Source organism: Cervus elaphus, chromosome 15, assembly GCF_910594005.1.
Source record: "Cervus elaphus chromosome 15, mCerEla1.1, whole genome shotgun sequence".
In the NCBI taxonomy this organism is placed as follows: domain Eukaryota; kingdom Metazoa; phylum Chordata; class Mammalia; order Artiodactyla; family Cervidae; genus Cervus; species Cervus elaphus.
In genome coordinates this window covers 57,963,781-57,981,451 of record NC_057829.1, presented here as the reverse complement: position 1 = coordinate 57,981,451, position 17,671 = coordinate 57,963,781, and the positions used below count along the sequence as shown (strand labels likewise).

Sequence of the window (17,671 nt, the reverse complement as noted above, 5' to 3'; positions counted from 1 at the left end):
GCCCGCCTCTGCCCTGCCCGGCCCCAAACTGCTTTTAGTTTGAGCAGTTGAAGTGGATGGAAAATCAACTTCTGGTCATCACTCTCTTTCTCCCCAGCACTATGACCTTAGCACATCACTTCATTCTATCCCTCATCTTCTCTAGAGTTGCCATGAGGATTAGATAGCTATATTCAAACAAAGATGGATGGAAAACAGTCCCTGCTTTTATAGAACTTACATTCTAGAGTATAAAATAAATCACAATAGAAGTCAGAGTATGAGAATGCCCTAATAAAGATGTGGACAAATGGTTGGAGAGCACAGAGAAGGGAGCGAGAAATTCTGTTCCAGTGTCTCAACAGCGTTGCCACAGTTTTTAGCTAATTTTTATGCAAGTAGTGTTAAGCTATAAAATGTGGGCTAATCTTTATAAGGCTCTGAGCAATACCAAATTCCATGTATCCAACTTAAGTTTTTCAAAAAACAGAAAATTCTTTTTTCTTGTCCCATTCCAAAAAAAATTTGCTTAGGAAAACTGTTTTCAGGGACAAACACATATAATCTAATCCCTTATGCTCTGTTTTCTGCTACCCTGTTTTCTAATTATCAGCGATACTAATATGCATGGTCCCAAATCATCAAAAGATCCTGAGATCATTGTGCTAGGTTTACTAGGGCCTTTTAGAGAGATTTTTCAAAGCAGGCTGCATGAATACGAACTTTTTATTTATCCCTCAGTTGCTCAATTAAATAAAATGAAAGAATCAGACTACTCCAAACTACATCTTTCAGGCCTATGATTAACCAAGCAGTCCAGTTTGTATATCTCTTCAATAAATGTGTTAAGTGTCCAGTGTTCACTGACCCTCAATATTCTACACCAGGAAACTACTATTACTACCTGCCTTGGGCCCACACGAAGCCGGTTGTTACACTGACTTCCTACTGGGAGGATATTAGTCATCGCCTGGATGCTGTGAACACGCTCCTAGTCATGGCAGAAAGGCTGGTGAGTTTATTTTTTCTACATTTCCTTTTTACCAAACAGGGTGAATTATGTATTAGTTAGAATGCAGTTAGGCTACTGAGGTGGTATCTGAGTTACCACAAGACCTCAGAATATAATGGTAAGCAAGATGAACACTATTTCCTTAGTAGCAGTTGAGGTAGGTAATCTAAGGCTGGTATGGAAGTTCAGTGGTATTGGGGGACCCAGGTTCTTGCCCCCTCCACCTTGCTGCTCTGCTATTACTATGGCATTGTCATTGTTTGCAAGGGAGAAGCAGCTCACCACTACACCGCCCCTTCAGTCTGAAGGAAGGGGAAAAGAAGGGAAGAAGATGACACAGGCTCTCCCCTTCAAGGGAAAGACCCAGAAGTCACACACTTGATTTCTACTCATTTCCCACTGGCCAGAATCCAGTCATACAACCACATCTTACTGCAAGAGAGTTGGGAAATGCAGTCTCAGGCCTGTGCAGGCATATGCCCAGGTGCAAGTTCACTTACTGTGGAAAAGAGAGGATGGATGTTGAAGTAGAAGAACAACTCACACTTTCTTCCATAATTTGTATGTGGAATGTGGTGTGGAGAATGGTTCATTCCAGTAGAAATATCCCAACCCTTAGAGCTTTGCTGTCAAAGCAGTAAAAATCTCTACTGTGGAACAAGTGGTTTCAGAGGACTTTCTTGTTGGAGGTGGGAGAGTTCCCTCTGGTGGGAACTTGCATAGATGTGACATCTGTGGTTATCCATCTGGTTGATGTTAATGAGAGGAGGAAAACATGGTTGGGATATTTCTAGTAAAGTCAAAGATACTAAGTTATTTCTGTCAGGTACTGATAAAATCCATCTGGTATTAATGTTTTGATTTCCAAATTATATGAATATTAATTTTTCTAAGATGTTCCAACCTCTGTCAGCATTGTACCGTGATGCGGAGGGGTCCTGGAATATACTTGAGCTAAGACTCCATGGCAAAATCTGAAAATGTTGTTTTATGCTTCAAAGACAATATTGAAGAGAACTGTATATTTAACTTAGGCATAATTGTCCACATAACAAAGTTACAATTGATACACAGTGTGGTTGTGGTGTTAATTTCCAAGTTTCCATCTCAAGGAACTTGGTGGGAACTGGTCACACCTCTATTCTGTTTTGGGTATTTCCAGCTTTTTTCATCTTCAGTCTTTTCATCAGCTCTCTTCACTGTCCTAATTCCGTAACAATCTGGACAGGACAGTGGATTTCCATGATCAGACTTTGGGGACTATGGTGGGCTCTCCCTCAACCTCTCTGCTGGTAGATGCTCAACATGACACAATAATATGTTCTTGGTTTATCTTATACTTTCTGTGGCCCAACTCTGGAACCACAATTTCTCTAAGGAGCCCTGGTTCCTTTTAGTGGGAGAGGAATGTAAAGAATAGTGTCTGGCAGGGTACTGGAGTGTTCAGTACTCCTGAGATGTCTTTGCTTCTAGGCCTTCTCAGCAGACAAACCCACATGTATACACACATGTATTGTGTGTATACATAGGCATATTTTATATCTCTCAGTATACTGAGTGCACTGAGTTTATAAGGATGACTTCAATTCCATTTTATTGATAATATTACGGGGTTTATTCTAGTCTTCCTTCTTTCCATATTTATAGCTCCCTTCTCCAGCTTCCATTATTCTCAATATATTTACTCATTTGTTTAGTTCTCCATAGGTTAAGTACTGGGAAAAACAGATCTAATTAGAGTTTGATATACTTATGGTTCTTTCCTTCCTTCAAACTGAGGGAATCATTGTGCTCAAAAGTTACTTGGGCTAATTCAGTGTATCATGTTATTCATCTGACATATAGTTAGGTTCATTTGTTCCTGTTTTACAGTCCATTGTAGGGTTCCTTCCCCCATCCTTGTTGGTTTTTCTTTTATTTACTTTCTGAATATATAAAATTTGATTCATTTCAAAGGTCAGGTTATAGGAAAAGGTTGTCTTATTACTTTATATATCGGTGTTGGTTTCATTTTGGAGAAAAAGAGTTAATCTGTGGGGAACATTTTAAATGTAAAGGAAAAAAAAAAGACCTTTCATTTTTCTGTTAAATCTTTTTGTGTATTTTTCTTGAAAATAAAAGTTAAACCTTTGTCGGGTATAGTGCACAATTACCAATTCTTTCTCCCCTCTCCATATTCTTCAGCAATCAAACATAGACGCTCTAAAAGCAGGGATACAAGGTAAAATTCCTTCAAACCAATTGGCAAAAATGTGGCAGAAGCTCCTGGAGGAAGTTATAGAAGACACAAGGTACAGTGATCCTACTTGTACTCTAGAATCCCCAGCTGTGCTCCCCTCTCTTAAACTGTAAGACCAGAAGAGTCTCTAGAATTTTCTAGTGTTTGCCAGAAAAATAATTTGACTCAGCCAAGTTTCTCAAAAGGGAAGAGTCTGTGAATCAACAGCAGGAAGAGCTCCGCTTTCTGCTGGTGCCAATTGTAAAGCAGCGGAGGGGAGGCCGAGGCCCCCCTCCGGGAAGTCGTCCCGGTGCGGCCTCGGGTGAAGGGCTGGGCAGGCGGAAGGGCTGGTCTGCCTGGCCTCCGCCTCCAGGCATCCCTAGTGTGCCCACCACCCCAGGAAAGGTGACTCCTGGCTCCCACGGAGGATGGGATCTGATGGTGAGGCACTGATTTTACCATTTAGAACAGCGTTCCTAATTCATAAACACATTTTCAGAAACAGCAGTTTTATTTTACTATCAGATGCCGAATGAGTCCTCTGGCCAAGCCTTCCTTAGGTGAAGCTGGAGAACCTTTATGACTTGGGGAAACTGTTCAGATCTCTCGGCATGTGGAAATCAAAGGAGGAAGTGATCATTCTGAACTCATTTTAAATGTTGGCCAATAAAGCAGTGGTCAGGGAAGTCCCAAAAGTAAAGCACACTGAGTATTTACGCTAGCAAGAACCAGGGCTGTCCACCGGCCCCCGCCCCGCGCCCCGCCCTGCGCTCCCCTCCTTGCCTCTGAGCGAACGCCTGAACACTGTCTCCCAGTCTCCTTGTGCCCTCTAGTGGTTTGGCTAGGTAATTCTGATGCAGCTGAGATGGCTCAGCCGGTAAAGCGTCCGCCTACAATGCGGGAGACCCCGGTGCAGTCCCTGGGTCGGGAAGATCTCCTGGAGAAGGAAATGGCAACCCACTCCAGTATTCTTGCCTGGAAAATTCCATGGACAGAGGAGCCTGGTAGGCTACAGTCCATGGGGTTGCAAAGAGTAGGACATGACTGAGCGACTCACTTTCTTTTGAGATTAAAGCGCAGCTGGAAGCTTGTTTAAATGCAAAGAATTTATATTTGGGTCCTAAGAGGTCATCTCTTTCAATCTTCTTATTTTGTCTACAAAAGAGACCCAAGAAACAGAAGCCCAAGGAGATGAAGTGACTCATCTGAGGCCCGGAGTTGGGTTTATTAACTTATTTTCCTACTATGTGTTTCCCACTGCCATATCTATTTATTGAACATCTTGTATGTAGCCTTTGAGCTAAAGCTTCCATCTATATTTTGCCTCAAAGAATCATTTCAGGGACTTAACCCTTCTAATGTATTGCCATAATTACCAGTGAAGCCAAACAATGACATTTGGTAATACCTTTCATGTAGAAAATGCCTATGAATTTCAAGGCTTGTTGAGCAAAACACAAAAATATTTTATACTTTTTTTGAAGAATCAAATTGAAAGAATCAAAAGATCAAGATACGTTTTAATTTTAGGAAATTTATGTTTAGGGAAGTCAGCTAGGATGTCCTTAAGAATCTGGGTGAAATTCTAACCAATAAAAGTTCTAGGTAGAGACAGTGAGAGTAGAATTTCCTGAAACAGGTGACAACTTCACTTTGGCCCCATCAGCAGCTCTGGTGAGAGGGAGGCCCTGGCAGAAAAAGGCTAATTCTGGCTCCAGCTCAGCTGTTCTAGTGGGAGCTTGACCTATACAAGGGATTCTTGCCTTTTTAGGAGGGAATGGGCCCCTTTGATTATCTGATGAGATGACGGTGATGGTGGCAATATCATTTAGACTGTGTGTGTGCATGCACTCTCAGTCATGTCCAACTCTTTGAAACTCCACAGACTGTAGCCCACCAGGCTTCTCTGTCTATGGAAGTCTCCTCGCAAGAATACTGGAGTGGGTTGCATACTCTGCAGTAGATGTTGCTCTAAAGACTCACCATATATTAACTTACTTACTTCTCACCACAACTCTAAAGGTAGATATTATTTTCTCACACTTGAGGCTAGGAAAACAAAAGATTCAGTAACTGGTCAACATCACAGAAGTAGTAAATGATGGAGTCAGGACTTGTACCCAGATATTCTTCTCTAAAGCCTCTGGTTTTCATCATGATGCCATCTTTATCATGATGTCACACTACATGCCAACCCAGACAGACACTTTTCTTTATAAGTTTCAGGGAGTCACAGACCTCTAGAGGCCCCCCGCAGACTGTCTAGGGGTGCATGGGCCCTAGGTTAAGAAGTCTGCTAAATCATCTCCAAATGTCCCTTCCTTCTTCATTTTGTGGGTCTGTACAGTGATCATAGGAAGCAAAAGAAGGGAAGGCCAGTTCTTCCCAGCTGTTGCTTCTGTTTCCATCTCCTTCCCAGTGATTCCACAGGCCTTGGGTCAAACCCAAGGAATGGCTTTGGAATTTTCATCCCCCTGCATGCCCATGAGAGTTAGGAAAGTCTGTCTGGCAGGCCTGCTCTGCCAAAGCCACGTACATTCACCTTCAGCTTTAACATGGTCACTCTTTAGAGTCTGTTAGGAAATTGGTGTGGTTTGCAAGACTGAAACCAACTGTAAATGAATTTGATAGTTCTGAAAACGAATAAGCCATTCTGCATATTCTGTTTTGTTTTCCCTTTTTAGATACACGTTGCCTCTCACAGAAGGAAAACCTAATGTCACAGTTCTTGATACTCAGATCCGAAAGTTGCGATCCAGAGCTCTCTCTCAGATACATGAGGCAGCTGTGAGGATGCGGTCTGAGGTCCCAGAGGTCAAATCCACATTGGTGGAAATCGAGGACTGGCTCGATAAATTAATGCAGCTGACTGAGGAGGTAGGGCTTTTAAACTTCATCTGATATAGAAGCAGGATTCTGCAGAATGGCACCAGGGGTAGAGATGGTGTTGAGAAAATCTAGTACATTATCTTAGACATTGAGCAGACCTGATGGATGATGAAATCAAGCAGTTATTGGACTGAGATGCTAATGGATAAACATCACTGAGGTCAGGGTAGAAGAATTTTGAGTTGGTTGTCCTGGAAAGGTCTGCATAATGGACATGCTGTCATTGTCATGGTACAATCAGAGAAGATTTCAATTAGAGTGATACAGTAGCAGATCTGTGTACTACCTTTGGTTGGGATCGAGAAAAGACCTGGCTTTGAATCCTGGATCTACCATGCGTAACTTTGGGCAAGGTATTCAATCTCCCTAAGCCTCAGTTTTCCCACAGATTAAATGAAGAGAATTTCCCTGGTGGTTTAGTGGTTAAGAATCCACCTGCCAAGGGGACACGGGTTCGATCCCTGGTCCAGGAAGATGCCACATGCTTCAGAGCAACTGAGCCCATACTCCACAGCTCCTGAGCCTGAGTGCCACAACCACTGAAGCCCATGCACTCTAGAGGCCAGGCTCCCCAAAAGCACAATAAGAGGAGCCACCGCAATGAGCAGACCATGCACCACAACAAAGAGTAGCCCCGACTCGCCCCAACTAGAGAAAAATCTGCACATGGCAATCAGCGCAATCAAAAATAAAGACATATTTAAAATAAATAAGTAAATGGGGAGAAAAGTAGTACTCAGTTCCCATCACCGCTTAATGAAGTTAAAGAAGATGAAGAGTGAAAAGGCCTTAGCCCAGCATGGGGCACACAGTGAGTGCTGGAGTAATGTTGGCTGCCACTGACCTCTGTGGGTTGGAAGAATAAGGGAGTAGGAGACCCCTCCCTACTGACCTTCACAGATGGGGAGGTGGAGGGCAAGTTGTCATACATTTGTGAGTAGAGGTACATTTGAAAAACACATGTGATGACAGGACATTTTTATTTTTCACTTTCTAGGCTTTGTTCCTTTCAGAGTTTTTTATGGTGAACTTATATCAGCTTTAAAATCAGAAAAAGGTTTTATTTATTTATGTATTTTTTAAAAAAAGAGGTTTTAAATAATTAATATTGCACATTTGGAAAATGTCGGATTGTGAAATAGAGATGCTCTGTCTATGCCCTGTGAGATAGATGAAACCTATAACCCCTTGGCTGCTGTGGACGTCTTTCTTCAAATGATGGGAGAGATAAAAGGGGGTATTTCACACAGTTTCTCTGTCGAAAGGGCCTTTGGCAAGTGAAGGCCCTCTGCTTCCCTCTATTTCCTTTGGCCAGTCACAGGCCAAAAACCTGTGGTCCCAGAAGAAATTTTGGCAGCGCCCTAACCACATTGTTTCTTTGATAAATGGAGCCCTGAGGGTTCAGCCTGCAGGTGCAGTGGTGTTTCTACATTTAGACTAACTCTAGCTTTGCTTCCTGTTCCATCCCCTTCTGTGACCAGCCCCAGAACAGCATGCCTGACATCATCATCTGGATGATCCGGGGAGAGAAAAGACTGGCCTACGCACGCATTCCCGCGCATCAGGTTTTATACTCCACCAGCGGCGGGAATGCGTCTGGGAAGTACTGTGGGAAAACCCAGACCATCTTTCTGAAGGTATGGCCTCCTCACTGTGTAACGTGAAGTACTTGAGTGCAAACCCCATGTTCCCAGGAAGGGCTGTTTTATAATTTGCCAGCCATTGAATGGCTAGGGCGATCCTGATCCATTTCAGCCTCTTCTGGTCCTTCCTCTAGGGTGGTAATTACCAGAGTGGCCTGAGGTCTGCTGGCTTCAATCAAGGACACTTCTGTAGAGGTCTTTGTGACACTAATATTAACATGGCATTGTGAATGCTTTGCTTTCTAGTATGAATTTTCCACCTCTAATGTCTCATGTGAGGCAATGCTACTCTTGCCTTCCCTACTAGCGAGTGTTGGGAAGCAGAAAAAAACAAAGGTAATATAGGTAGTCCATGCAATCTATGCTCTAATCAAATGGGTCCTCAAATTGAAAAAATTTTAAGAATTACTACTTTAGGGTTGGGGTTCTGAACATATTGGAGACATGGACTCCTTTAAGAGTCTGATGAAAGCTATTGGCCCTGTCTTCCAAAATAACACATATCTCAGATGCCTCCAACATTCTGCATATGATTCAGGGGCTTTGTAGAACCCATCAATTCATCCCAGGACCCTAGATTAAGAACTTCCCTTGTGTGCATAAGAAGAACCACAGGAGATTGGGGATGGAAACAAAGAGATCCAAATAGTTGCCAGATACAAGTTTGACATCCCTCTCCCTTCCAGACTCCTCCTGAGTTCCTTAGAATATCAGGAACGGGGGAAAAATCAAGAGGGAGAAAAGCAGTCATGGGAGAACGTTCCATTAAAACAGGGAGATATCTGCTAAACTTTTAATAAATGCACTCTTTGCTCTTTAATCAAGAGGGTGAAAATAGAACCAAGGTGATTATCTTCTTTCAAGTGTCTCTTGGTGGAATAAATTTTACTTAAGATAGAACCACAATTATAATTGACCTTGGCACTGCATGGAAGCAAACTGATTAATAAATAAAACTTCACAGCGGGTGGGAGAGGAGGCAGAGTGGTATTCTCTGTATTGGGTTTTAGAACTCAGTGGATAAACAGCAAAATGCTTTTAAGAGAATGTTGTATATATGTATTGATTTTGTTAATACTCATTATCCAGTTTAGGTAGTCATTTAAGTCAGTGTTTTTTTGTTGTTGTTGGTCTTGAGACCTCTCTTCACTCTCAAAAAAAAAAAAAAAAAATCACTGGAGACCTCAAACAGCATTTGTGTACATGGTTCTATCTATCAGTATTTACTGTAATAGAAATTAAAACTGACATTAAAAAGTATTTAAGATAACTATAATAAATCCATTATATGTTAACAAACTATATATTTTTATAAAATATAGCTATTTCTTTTTAAAAATCAGAATACTGAGTGATATTGTTTTGCACTTTTGCAAACCTGGCCTCACAGAAAAATAACTGAATTCTCAAAATTGCTTCTACATTTAGTCTGATGCTCTGAGTTGCTTGGTTGAAGTGTATGAAAAGAATCTGACCTCACATATTGTATGTAGTTGGAAAAGGGTGGAGTATTTGAATAACTTTTACAGATAACTGTGGGTGCTTATCTTGGATACAATACAAAACTCAAATGGTAGCTTTTTTTTTTTTTTTTTTTTAAATGGTAGCTTTTAAAAGATTAATTGCAATGTGGAATCTGAAACCATATCAGTGAACTTTTCATTCTCTGCTACATTAAAATCCATTGGTCTACCTTGTACTTTGAATGGCTGTTTTACCATGCCTGATTTTTGTAACATAAAGCTTTCATCATTTGGAAAATATTCGTTCACTGAGTTAGGCAAATCTTCCTAATGTTGACATGTTTCATCATACAATAAAAAGTCACATTAATATCACTTATAATAAAAGCTCTTATGTATTGGGACACTATCAGGTTCACCCACTAAGGCAGAAACAAACTTTCCAAAATTCTAATTGTTAACTTGAAACCTTGAATTTTATCATTGGCGACAAAATACAGTCACTTATTGTTCTTGAAATGACAAGCTCACTTGTTTATGTTCAAGAAAACATCTGCCCCATATCCAAGTATGAATAACCATATTGGGCAGCCAATTGCTGTTTGAGAAATAAAAGATATTCCATTAAAAAAAAAAGTCTAGTTCAGTTCACAGCTTGATTGCATCAGAATCTTTTCTCAAAACATATACAAATACACAGCAGAATTTCATCATATAAAATATTAAAAAGACATGTATTTGGGTATCATGATTTAGGATTAGCCATTTTTACTGCTTTATCAAAGGAATTCGTTGGTGAAACTGGCATTTTGTTTTTTTTCACTGGGAGTGATGAAGAAAACTATTACTACCAGTGCAGTTTGGTGTTGCTGCCTTGATTCCCACTACAGAGCTTGGAGTCTTATCCATGCTTGCTTTTTTTTTTTTTTTTTTTTTTAACCATCAGTGCAAATGTCAATACAGTGAAAAAAACAAGTAGCATCCTAGTACTATTAGGAAAATAATTTTGACCTCATGAGCCTCCTGGAAAGATCTCAGGGGCACCCAGGTGTTCCTGATTTAGTTATTATTTTGATCTTTGTAGAAGGGTCATTTGGAAATATTTTAGCTGCACAAACAAAATTAGACTGTTGAAAACAATGATTAGATGTTCAGTCTACTTTTGTTTTCAGCTGAATATCATAGTCTGTGCTGTGCTTGGCATAACAGCTCATGTTATTATACATCTCACAGTATCCACAAGAGAAAAACAACGGACCAAAGGTGCCTGTGGAGTTGCGTGTGAACATCTGGTTGGGTTTAAGTGCTGTTGAGAAGAAGTTCAATAGCTTTGCAGAAGGAACATTCACCGTCTTTGCTGAAATGGTACATCATTATCTTTTCCTTTTTTGGGGGGAGCACCATTATGTTATTATGTCAAATCAACCACCAGCATAATCGCTAACTAAAATTCCATCCAACGGCCCTTCACTAAGCGGGTTGGGAATGATTAACTGGGGGTCTTTGTCGGGACACCCCCAGTGTGACCTACACACAAGCACTCCAGGAGTGAAGAATGTTTGAGAGGTGCCAACCTTGAGACGCCTGCTTGGGGTCTGGAGTGGTTGTTTTCTGCCACATAGTCTTTAAAACATAGAAGACTCATTCCTCAGAGGGGTTTGCCCAGGGGCAAAGAAAATGCTGCCTGAATACTTTTAAAACAGTAAGAGATAATTTGTAAATCCTTCACTGGGTTACAAATCCACTTAGTTTATCCAAAGTCTCATTAGAGTTAAACCCTTGAAAACAATTTTTACAAACTGTTACATCTAAAAGTAGAGTTAGTTGTATTTCTTTTATTCAAAGTGCTTATTGATATAAATGTGTTAGATATAGTCAATGGATGTCTTCTGACAATTTTCAGATGAGTTCCATTCTTTTACAGATGGGCCTTCATGCTCAAATAATTGAGGAGAAGACTATCTTTATTCTAGCTAAATCGTAATTGTGTTTCTGCTATCCTATACCTGACTGCTGGTTCAGGATTGTAGCTCTGATCTTCTTGCTGGGCAAGAAAACCCATGGCATCTTTTAGTTTTGCTTTTCTTTACCTGGCACATAGTAGGATCCTGAAAATGAAAGTGAAAGTCGCTCAGTCATGTCCAACTCTGCGACCCCATGGACTATGCAGTCCATGGAATTCTCCAGGCCAGGATAGTGGAGTGGGTAGCCTTTCCCTTCTCCAGGGGATCTTCCCAACCCAGAGATTGAACCCAGGTTTCCTGCATTGCAGGCAGATTCTTTACCAGCTAGCCACAAGAGAAGCCCAAGAATACTGGAATGGGTAGCCTATCCCTTCTCCAGAGGATCTTCCTGACCCAGGAATCGAACCAGGTCCCTCACCAGGCCCCTACTCAAATGTCTTTCATCCTCCTTTAGCCAAAAAGTCCCCAGCTACTTATATAAATCATGTTCTCAGTAAGCTCATCAGCAGACAAATGGAGATGTCAGCTTGGACCCAGAGACTCTCAACACTGGCAAATCTCAACCCTCTATATGGTTTACATAGTGCAAAACTGACCAGATTATAGATTTATAAATTCTAACTTAGAAAGGAATGCTCTATAAACCTGGGTCTGCCATTGCCACAAAACCTGCTTCCAGAAAGGTCTTGGCCTACTCACCATACTCGAGAAGCAATGAAGGCTCAGAGCTTTGTGACCACATAGAGGCTGGGTACTAAAGGACCTTCATGTTTCAGATGGGTCCTTTGTGCTGCCTAGAAAATGTACCATTAATCCTAATATTGTTTCTGTGGGGAAATGTGCCCCATGTTCTAGGCAGCCAACTTGTAAATAAACTTTTAGAAGACTACATGTTCATAAATTGAGGACTTTTGTAGATATCTAAAAGATTAGGTTCAGAGAACTATTTGGAGCCATTCAAAATAATGGTGGAAACAACTAGCATGATATATCGATGTTTACAAAGCACTTTCACAATCATTTGTACGTTTGAACTTCAGAACAATCCTATGAGAAAGGGAGTATTATCCTCAGTTTACAGATGAGGACACTGAGTCTTAGAAAGATGAATGATTTACCCAAGGTTGCATAATCAGTAATAGTCCAACTTAGGTCCATACCTTCTGAATATAAAGCTTTTTCACTTTTCCTCATTGTTTAGCCTAAGTCCTAGATGGACCTGAAAATTTATATGTTGGCTTTATTTCTTGCTCACTGATTATGTTTCTCCAATTTCTTTTTAATAGTATGAAAATCAAGCCCTCATGTTTGGAAAATGGGGCACTTCCGGATTAGTGGGTCGTCATAAATTTTCCGATGTCACGGGAAAAATAAAACTCAAGAGGGAATTCTTTTTGCCTCCAAAAGGCTGGGAATGGGAAGGAGACTGGATAGTTGATCCTGAAAGAAGGTAAGTTTTCCATTTTCTGAGAAAAAAGGATGGTAAATGGGGTCTTTCCTGAGAAACTGCTAAATGAATCTTCTCCATCATCATTCTTGATCAAATTTATATAACACTTGCTGAGCAGAAGTAAGTCCACAGAAACTCATAGAAGCTTGAATGATGTCATCAATGTTTCATAATAAAACAAAAAGTATTAAAAAGCACTTGGTACCAACATAACTGAGAATGTATTACATGTGAATGTGTCAAGCAATGTGTCATTTTTAAAAAAAATCTGGATTGCAATCCTACAAAAATCATGAAGAGCCTGAGATTTTTTTATCTTCCTTGCAAGCTATCTAGGTCACCTGCCACAATTTCGTGGATGTTGGCAGGAGACTTTAGACTCCCAAAGCAGAGAGAAAAGACTCACTGCAAACAGCAGTACCAGAGTATCAATATTTGCTCTCATTCTCTGAGCCCCAATTCCTAGAGGGCGACAAAAAAGGGCCAGATGACACTTGTACATGAAGAGGATTATGTAACAGGAATCCTGAGCTCAGGGCACCCAAATCATTTATAATGTGTAGTAAGCATGCTGCCGCTTTGCTCTGGAGAGAAACACTGTGTCTTTTGAGGTTGTTCCTCATATAAACATCTTGAAAAGATAGTTTGTAACAAAAGTTGTGGAGCCTATGTTTAGAAATGCAAGACACACACAAAGAATGATCTCCCAACAAAAAGTTCCCAACAAAAAAACAGTGTTATTTCCACTTTAAAGATGAAACAGATATGGAGAGACTTAGTCACTTGTCCAAAGGCATACAAACTGTGGCTGAGTGATATAGACAGGGCTGGAAGCCAAGTCTAGCCTGGGTGCCAAAAGCAGTTCTAAACCAATATGCTGGAAGGTCTGCAGAAAATAGATGGCCCACTTTAAATGGATGAGTTGTATGGTATATGAGTTACATCTCAAAGGCTATTATTCAAAAGAAAGAAACACTAGAGGGGGCAAGTATGTGTCCCCTGCAGTCTGGAGGAAACCAAAGGGTGGCTTCTGAGTGTTGCCAAAAGCTTTGGAGCCAGAACACCCTCTTCTTTCCACCTCAGGACAGCCTACTTACTTTTGGAGGAAACAAGCTTGTGAAGTTGGAGTTGAAGACCTCAAGCTAGAGTTTGTTCTTTCTGTCCACACTTGCTTCCTATAAGCACACAGGATTAGGGAAGGAGGGAAAGACGTGTGCTGGGTCTTGTCTGTTAAGTATTTGTGTACAATTACTTTTAACCCATGACGGGCTTCCCCTGTGGCTCAGCTGGTAAAGAGTCTTCCTGCAATGTGGGAGACCTGGGTTCAAACCCTGGGTTGGGAAGATCTCTTGGAGAAGAGAAAGGCTACCCACTCCAGTATTCTGGCCTGGAGAATTCCATGAACTGTATTGTCCATGGGGTCGCAAAGAGTCAGACACGACTGAGGGACTTCCACTTTCACTGTTAACCTAAGACGGCCTTTTTTGGGTAGCATTGGGGTTGCTGGTGAGAAGAAAGGAAATGGGATTTGAATTAGAAGGAAGGAAGGAAGGTTAGTGAGGACTGGAAAAGGCCAGGGGAACTGGAACTGGAAAAGCTCAACATCAGAGCCTGTCAGAGATGGATGGGACCCTAGAAGCAACAGTCAGAGAAGCGATGGAGAAGCCCAACTTATACAAAGGATGGGAACTTTTTGTTTTCTGATTTCCCTCCAGCACTTGATTCTAGGGGAGGATACAGCAGGGAAATGATGTGTAGAGACAGTAAAAGGAAAAAAGAAACCTCAGTTGAGCAGATACCTGGCAGAAAACTTAAGCCAAAGTTGGAATCTCTGTACTTTCCTCTGTGGGTTGTTCCAAATCCAGGAGGAAAGTTGGCATGACAGGGAGGCAATATAGATTTCTCAACTGGCCAAATAGACCATAGAGTCTAAAATGACCTGGTTTGGCTGCCATTCCTACCAAGGAATGATCCAGAAAATGTAAACCCCTCCCTTCAGTTTGTGTTACCTAGACCAAGCAAACCCGGGGTGAAAGGTTTCCACACTTGGCCCATGAGACCGTCTCCATTCCATTTTTAAAACAGGAGGAAAGAGGGAAGATGACTCTGTTCTTTTGAACTGCTAGCCAAGAGTCAGGCTGAGAAAAAGCTGAAGGGCCCTGACCTGACCCAGAAACGGAAGCCAGGTCCCTAGAAGAAGCTGCCCACAACGTCAGTTTTCCCAGTCCCCACCCTAATTACTGAGCAGGAGCAACGCTGCTAATTTGAGACGTTCTCTGTAATTTAGGTCTCCTTGTTCCAGCCGCCCTTCTTCAAAGGAATGTCAAAAGCTATTAGTACAAAAAGGAGTTTGCAGTGGGGAACCCAATAGGGTAAGGGTAGGGAAGGAACAGGGGGCCACCCCAGGGGTGTAGATATTTTCCGGCCATTGGAAATAGCTGGGGTGGTCAGTGACCACCTTTGGTAAGGTTTCTCCTTTGGTAACACGAGCCTCTTCCCCCACAGCTTGCTGACCGAGGCGGATGCGGGTCACACAGAGTTCACAGATGAAGTGTACCAGAATGAGAGTCGCTACCCCGGGGGCGAGTGGAAGCCGGCGGAGGACACCTACACGGATGCGGTGAGAGCGCCTCTCCTGGGTCAGCTCCAAGAAACCATCCCCAGGCACAAGGCGGGGCTCCCCGGCTCTTCTGCCCCATCTCATGCTCCGAACAGTCTTTCCTTTATAACTTACGCCTCCAAAGCACAACCATAATTATTTCCTATAGAAAATACATGGAGCCTATTTTAACTAGGTATTGGGACACCGAGACCTGGGTTTGGTCCCTGGGTTGGGAAGATTCCCTGGAGAAGGGAAAGTCTACCCACTCCAGTATTCTGGCCTGGAGAATTCCATGGACTGTATAGTCAATGGCGTTGCAAAGAGTCAGATATGACTGAGCGACTTTCACTTTCAAAGTCTGGGTTGTGCAGTTTTTTTGTTTGTTTGTTTTTTACTATATTATGTAACTAGCTTTTAAAATCATAAATCGAATTTTCATGTCTTTAGAATAGTCAAACAGCATAAAAGGAAATGAAAAGTAATTATTCTCCCTGATCCATATCCCCCGCTCTGAGATAACCATTGAACCACTGATGGCAGTTTTCTGTTCCTATACAATAACTTCTTTTTTTACCTACCTGAATAGAATTGTGTCACAGGCACAGTTCCACAACTTGTATTTTTCAGATAATGTATCTTGGACATCTTGAGTTTTTAAAAAAATTTCTTTAGAATGTTTGATTATATGCACCCCTCTATAATTTAACTGATCCTCTCTTTGACATTTAGGTGTTTGTTTGTTTTTTTAATAGTCTTTGGTTTTTATAAGTAACGTGACAATGAACGTCCTACATACATTCTTATTTACTTTGGAAAGTTTGCCTGTAGAAGAGGTCCCTGGCTTGGTCAAGGTTTCAGTACATATAAAATTTTGACAAATATTGGCAAATCACTTTCAAAGAGGCTGTACAAATTTATATTTCCAACAACAGAAGAGAGGACTTTTTTTTCTAGACACACACCATCCCACTTTAACATCTTTGTCAGTACATGAATAGATGGTCTCCTGTTGTCAATTTTCACAGTCTTAAAGTGAAGCTATTTTTGTGTTTATCTCCTTTATTTCATTTACTACGTACTTCTTTTTCAGTTTTAATACAGAACTTGTCAATATTTTCACATAAACTTTGCTCAGTCTTACATGATTAGCATCTACAGCTTCCTATAGCATTACCCCATATTTAAAAACACCTACTTTTCATGCTCTGTCCATCTCTGATGGGTTATTTGCAATATAACCCCTCATAAGAGTTGCATCATTTCATAATATTAAGTTGAACCATATGAAATTGCTGATCTTTGGCCATTTTTAACCTACAAAAAACAGTTTCCCGTGGTTTAACATAACATATGCCTTAATAGTAGAAACAGAAAGTATTCTTTTAACAACTAGTTACTGTTTGGCAATTGTGTGTAGATTAGGAATTTTTCTGAAAAGATTGCCTATGAAGGTATCAAATTAGCATGTGAATCTATAGTTAGGTGTGAGGAATGCTATCTCACATTTGCCTCTTATTTAACACTGTGGCTTCTTTCTCTTTATTTGTTGTTTTTGTTTGTTCATTTGTTTTTTGTAAAGAACGGCGATAAAGCAGCATCACCAAGCGAGCTCACTTGCCCTCCAGGCTGGGAATGGGAGGATGATGCATGGGTCTATGACATTAATCGTGCAGTGGATGAGAGAGGTAATATTTCAGACCTATTACCTGACCAGGGCTCTCCAGCAATGCCTTGGTTAGAGTCAAGTTTCCTTGGGAGGGAAGAGTCTCCCGTCTTCTGGTCTAAGACAAGCAGGGGGTCAGGTGATGTTACCTGTGACTATTTAGATGCAGAATCTGGGAGAGAAACAGGTGCTTGGACAAGAGCAGGGTGGTAGGCTCTCAAGATACAAGGTGACGGGCTCCCGGGTAACTGGACTTCGAGATGCCAGGGATCCAGTGAGAATTTGGGAGGGGATTGGAGTTTCGAGTTTCTCTATTCTAACCATGCCATACCCTCCCTGGGAAGCTCACACTAACTCAGGAGCCCCCCACCTTGGAAAGAAGAACTGCAGAATGCCTTAAAAGTCATCCTATTCAGCAGTAAGGCAGATTATTGACATAGCTTCTGGTAATGATGCTTATCCTTTTCTATGGCTAGAAATCTAACATTAAATGGAACTAAAACATTTAGAATTGTCCAAAGAGAAAATTTGATTTTTGAATTTCTTTTGAAGGACTACTACACAGAAAGAACTACCATTGATAAGGAAGATTTCAAATAGGTTATATGTTTCTTCATCTGGATGCACACACCGGCCCTTCTAATAATAGTTGTTGGAGTGCAAACTGTGTGCTGATCATGGTCCTCGTGCTTTGCTTGCATTATTTTGATTAATTCTTTTGAAAAAGGTATATTTTACCTTTATGCTGAGCACATTTGGCCCCCAGCAGGTTTACCAACTTGCAAGAA

The 17,671-nt window shown here is 41.2% G+C and overlaps 1 protein-coding gene across 1 annotated transcript in view; it reads left to right on the top strand.

Annotated features, from left to right (window-relative positions):
• Positions 1-17,671, top strand: part of MYOF (myoferlin) — a 172,208-nt gene that overhangs the window by 104,434 nt on the left and 50,103 nt on the right. Inside the window, exons 21-28 of the mRNA XM_043926912.1 lie at positions 867-991; positions 3,176-3,282; positions 5,894-6,086; positions 7,580-7,735; positions 10,438-10,569; positions 12,455-12,618; positions 15,124-15,238; positions 16,800-16,905. Of these exons, the coding sequence (XP_043782847.1) occupies positions 867-991; positions 3,176-3,282; positions 5,894-6,086; positions 7,580-7,735; positions 10,438-10,569; positions 12,455-12,618; positions 15,124-15,238; positions 16,800-16,905 (1,098 nt within the window). The remainder of the gene's footprint in view (positions 1-866; positions 992-3,175; positions 3,283-5,893; positions 6,087-7,579; positions 7,736-10,437; positions 10,570-12,454; positions 12,619-15,123; positions 15,239-16,799; positions 16,906-17,671) is intronic.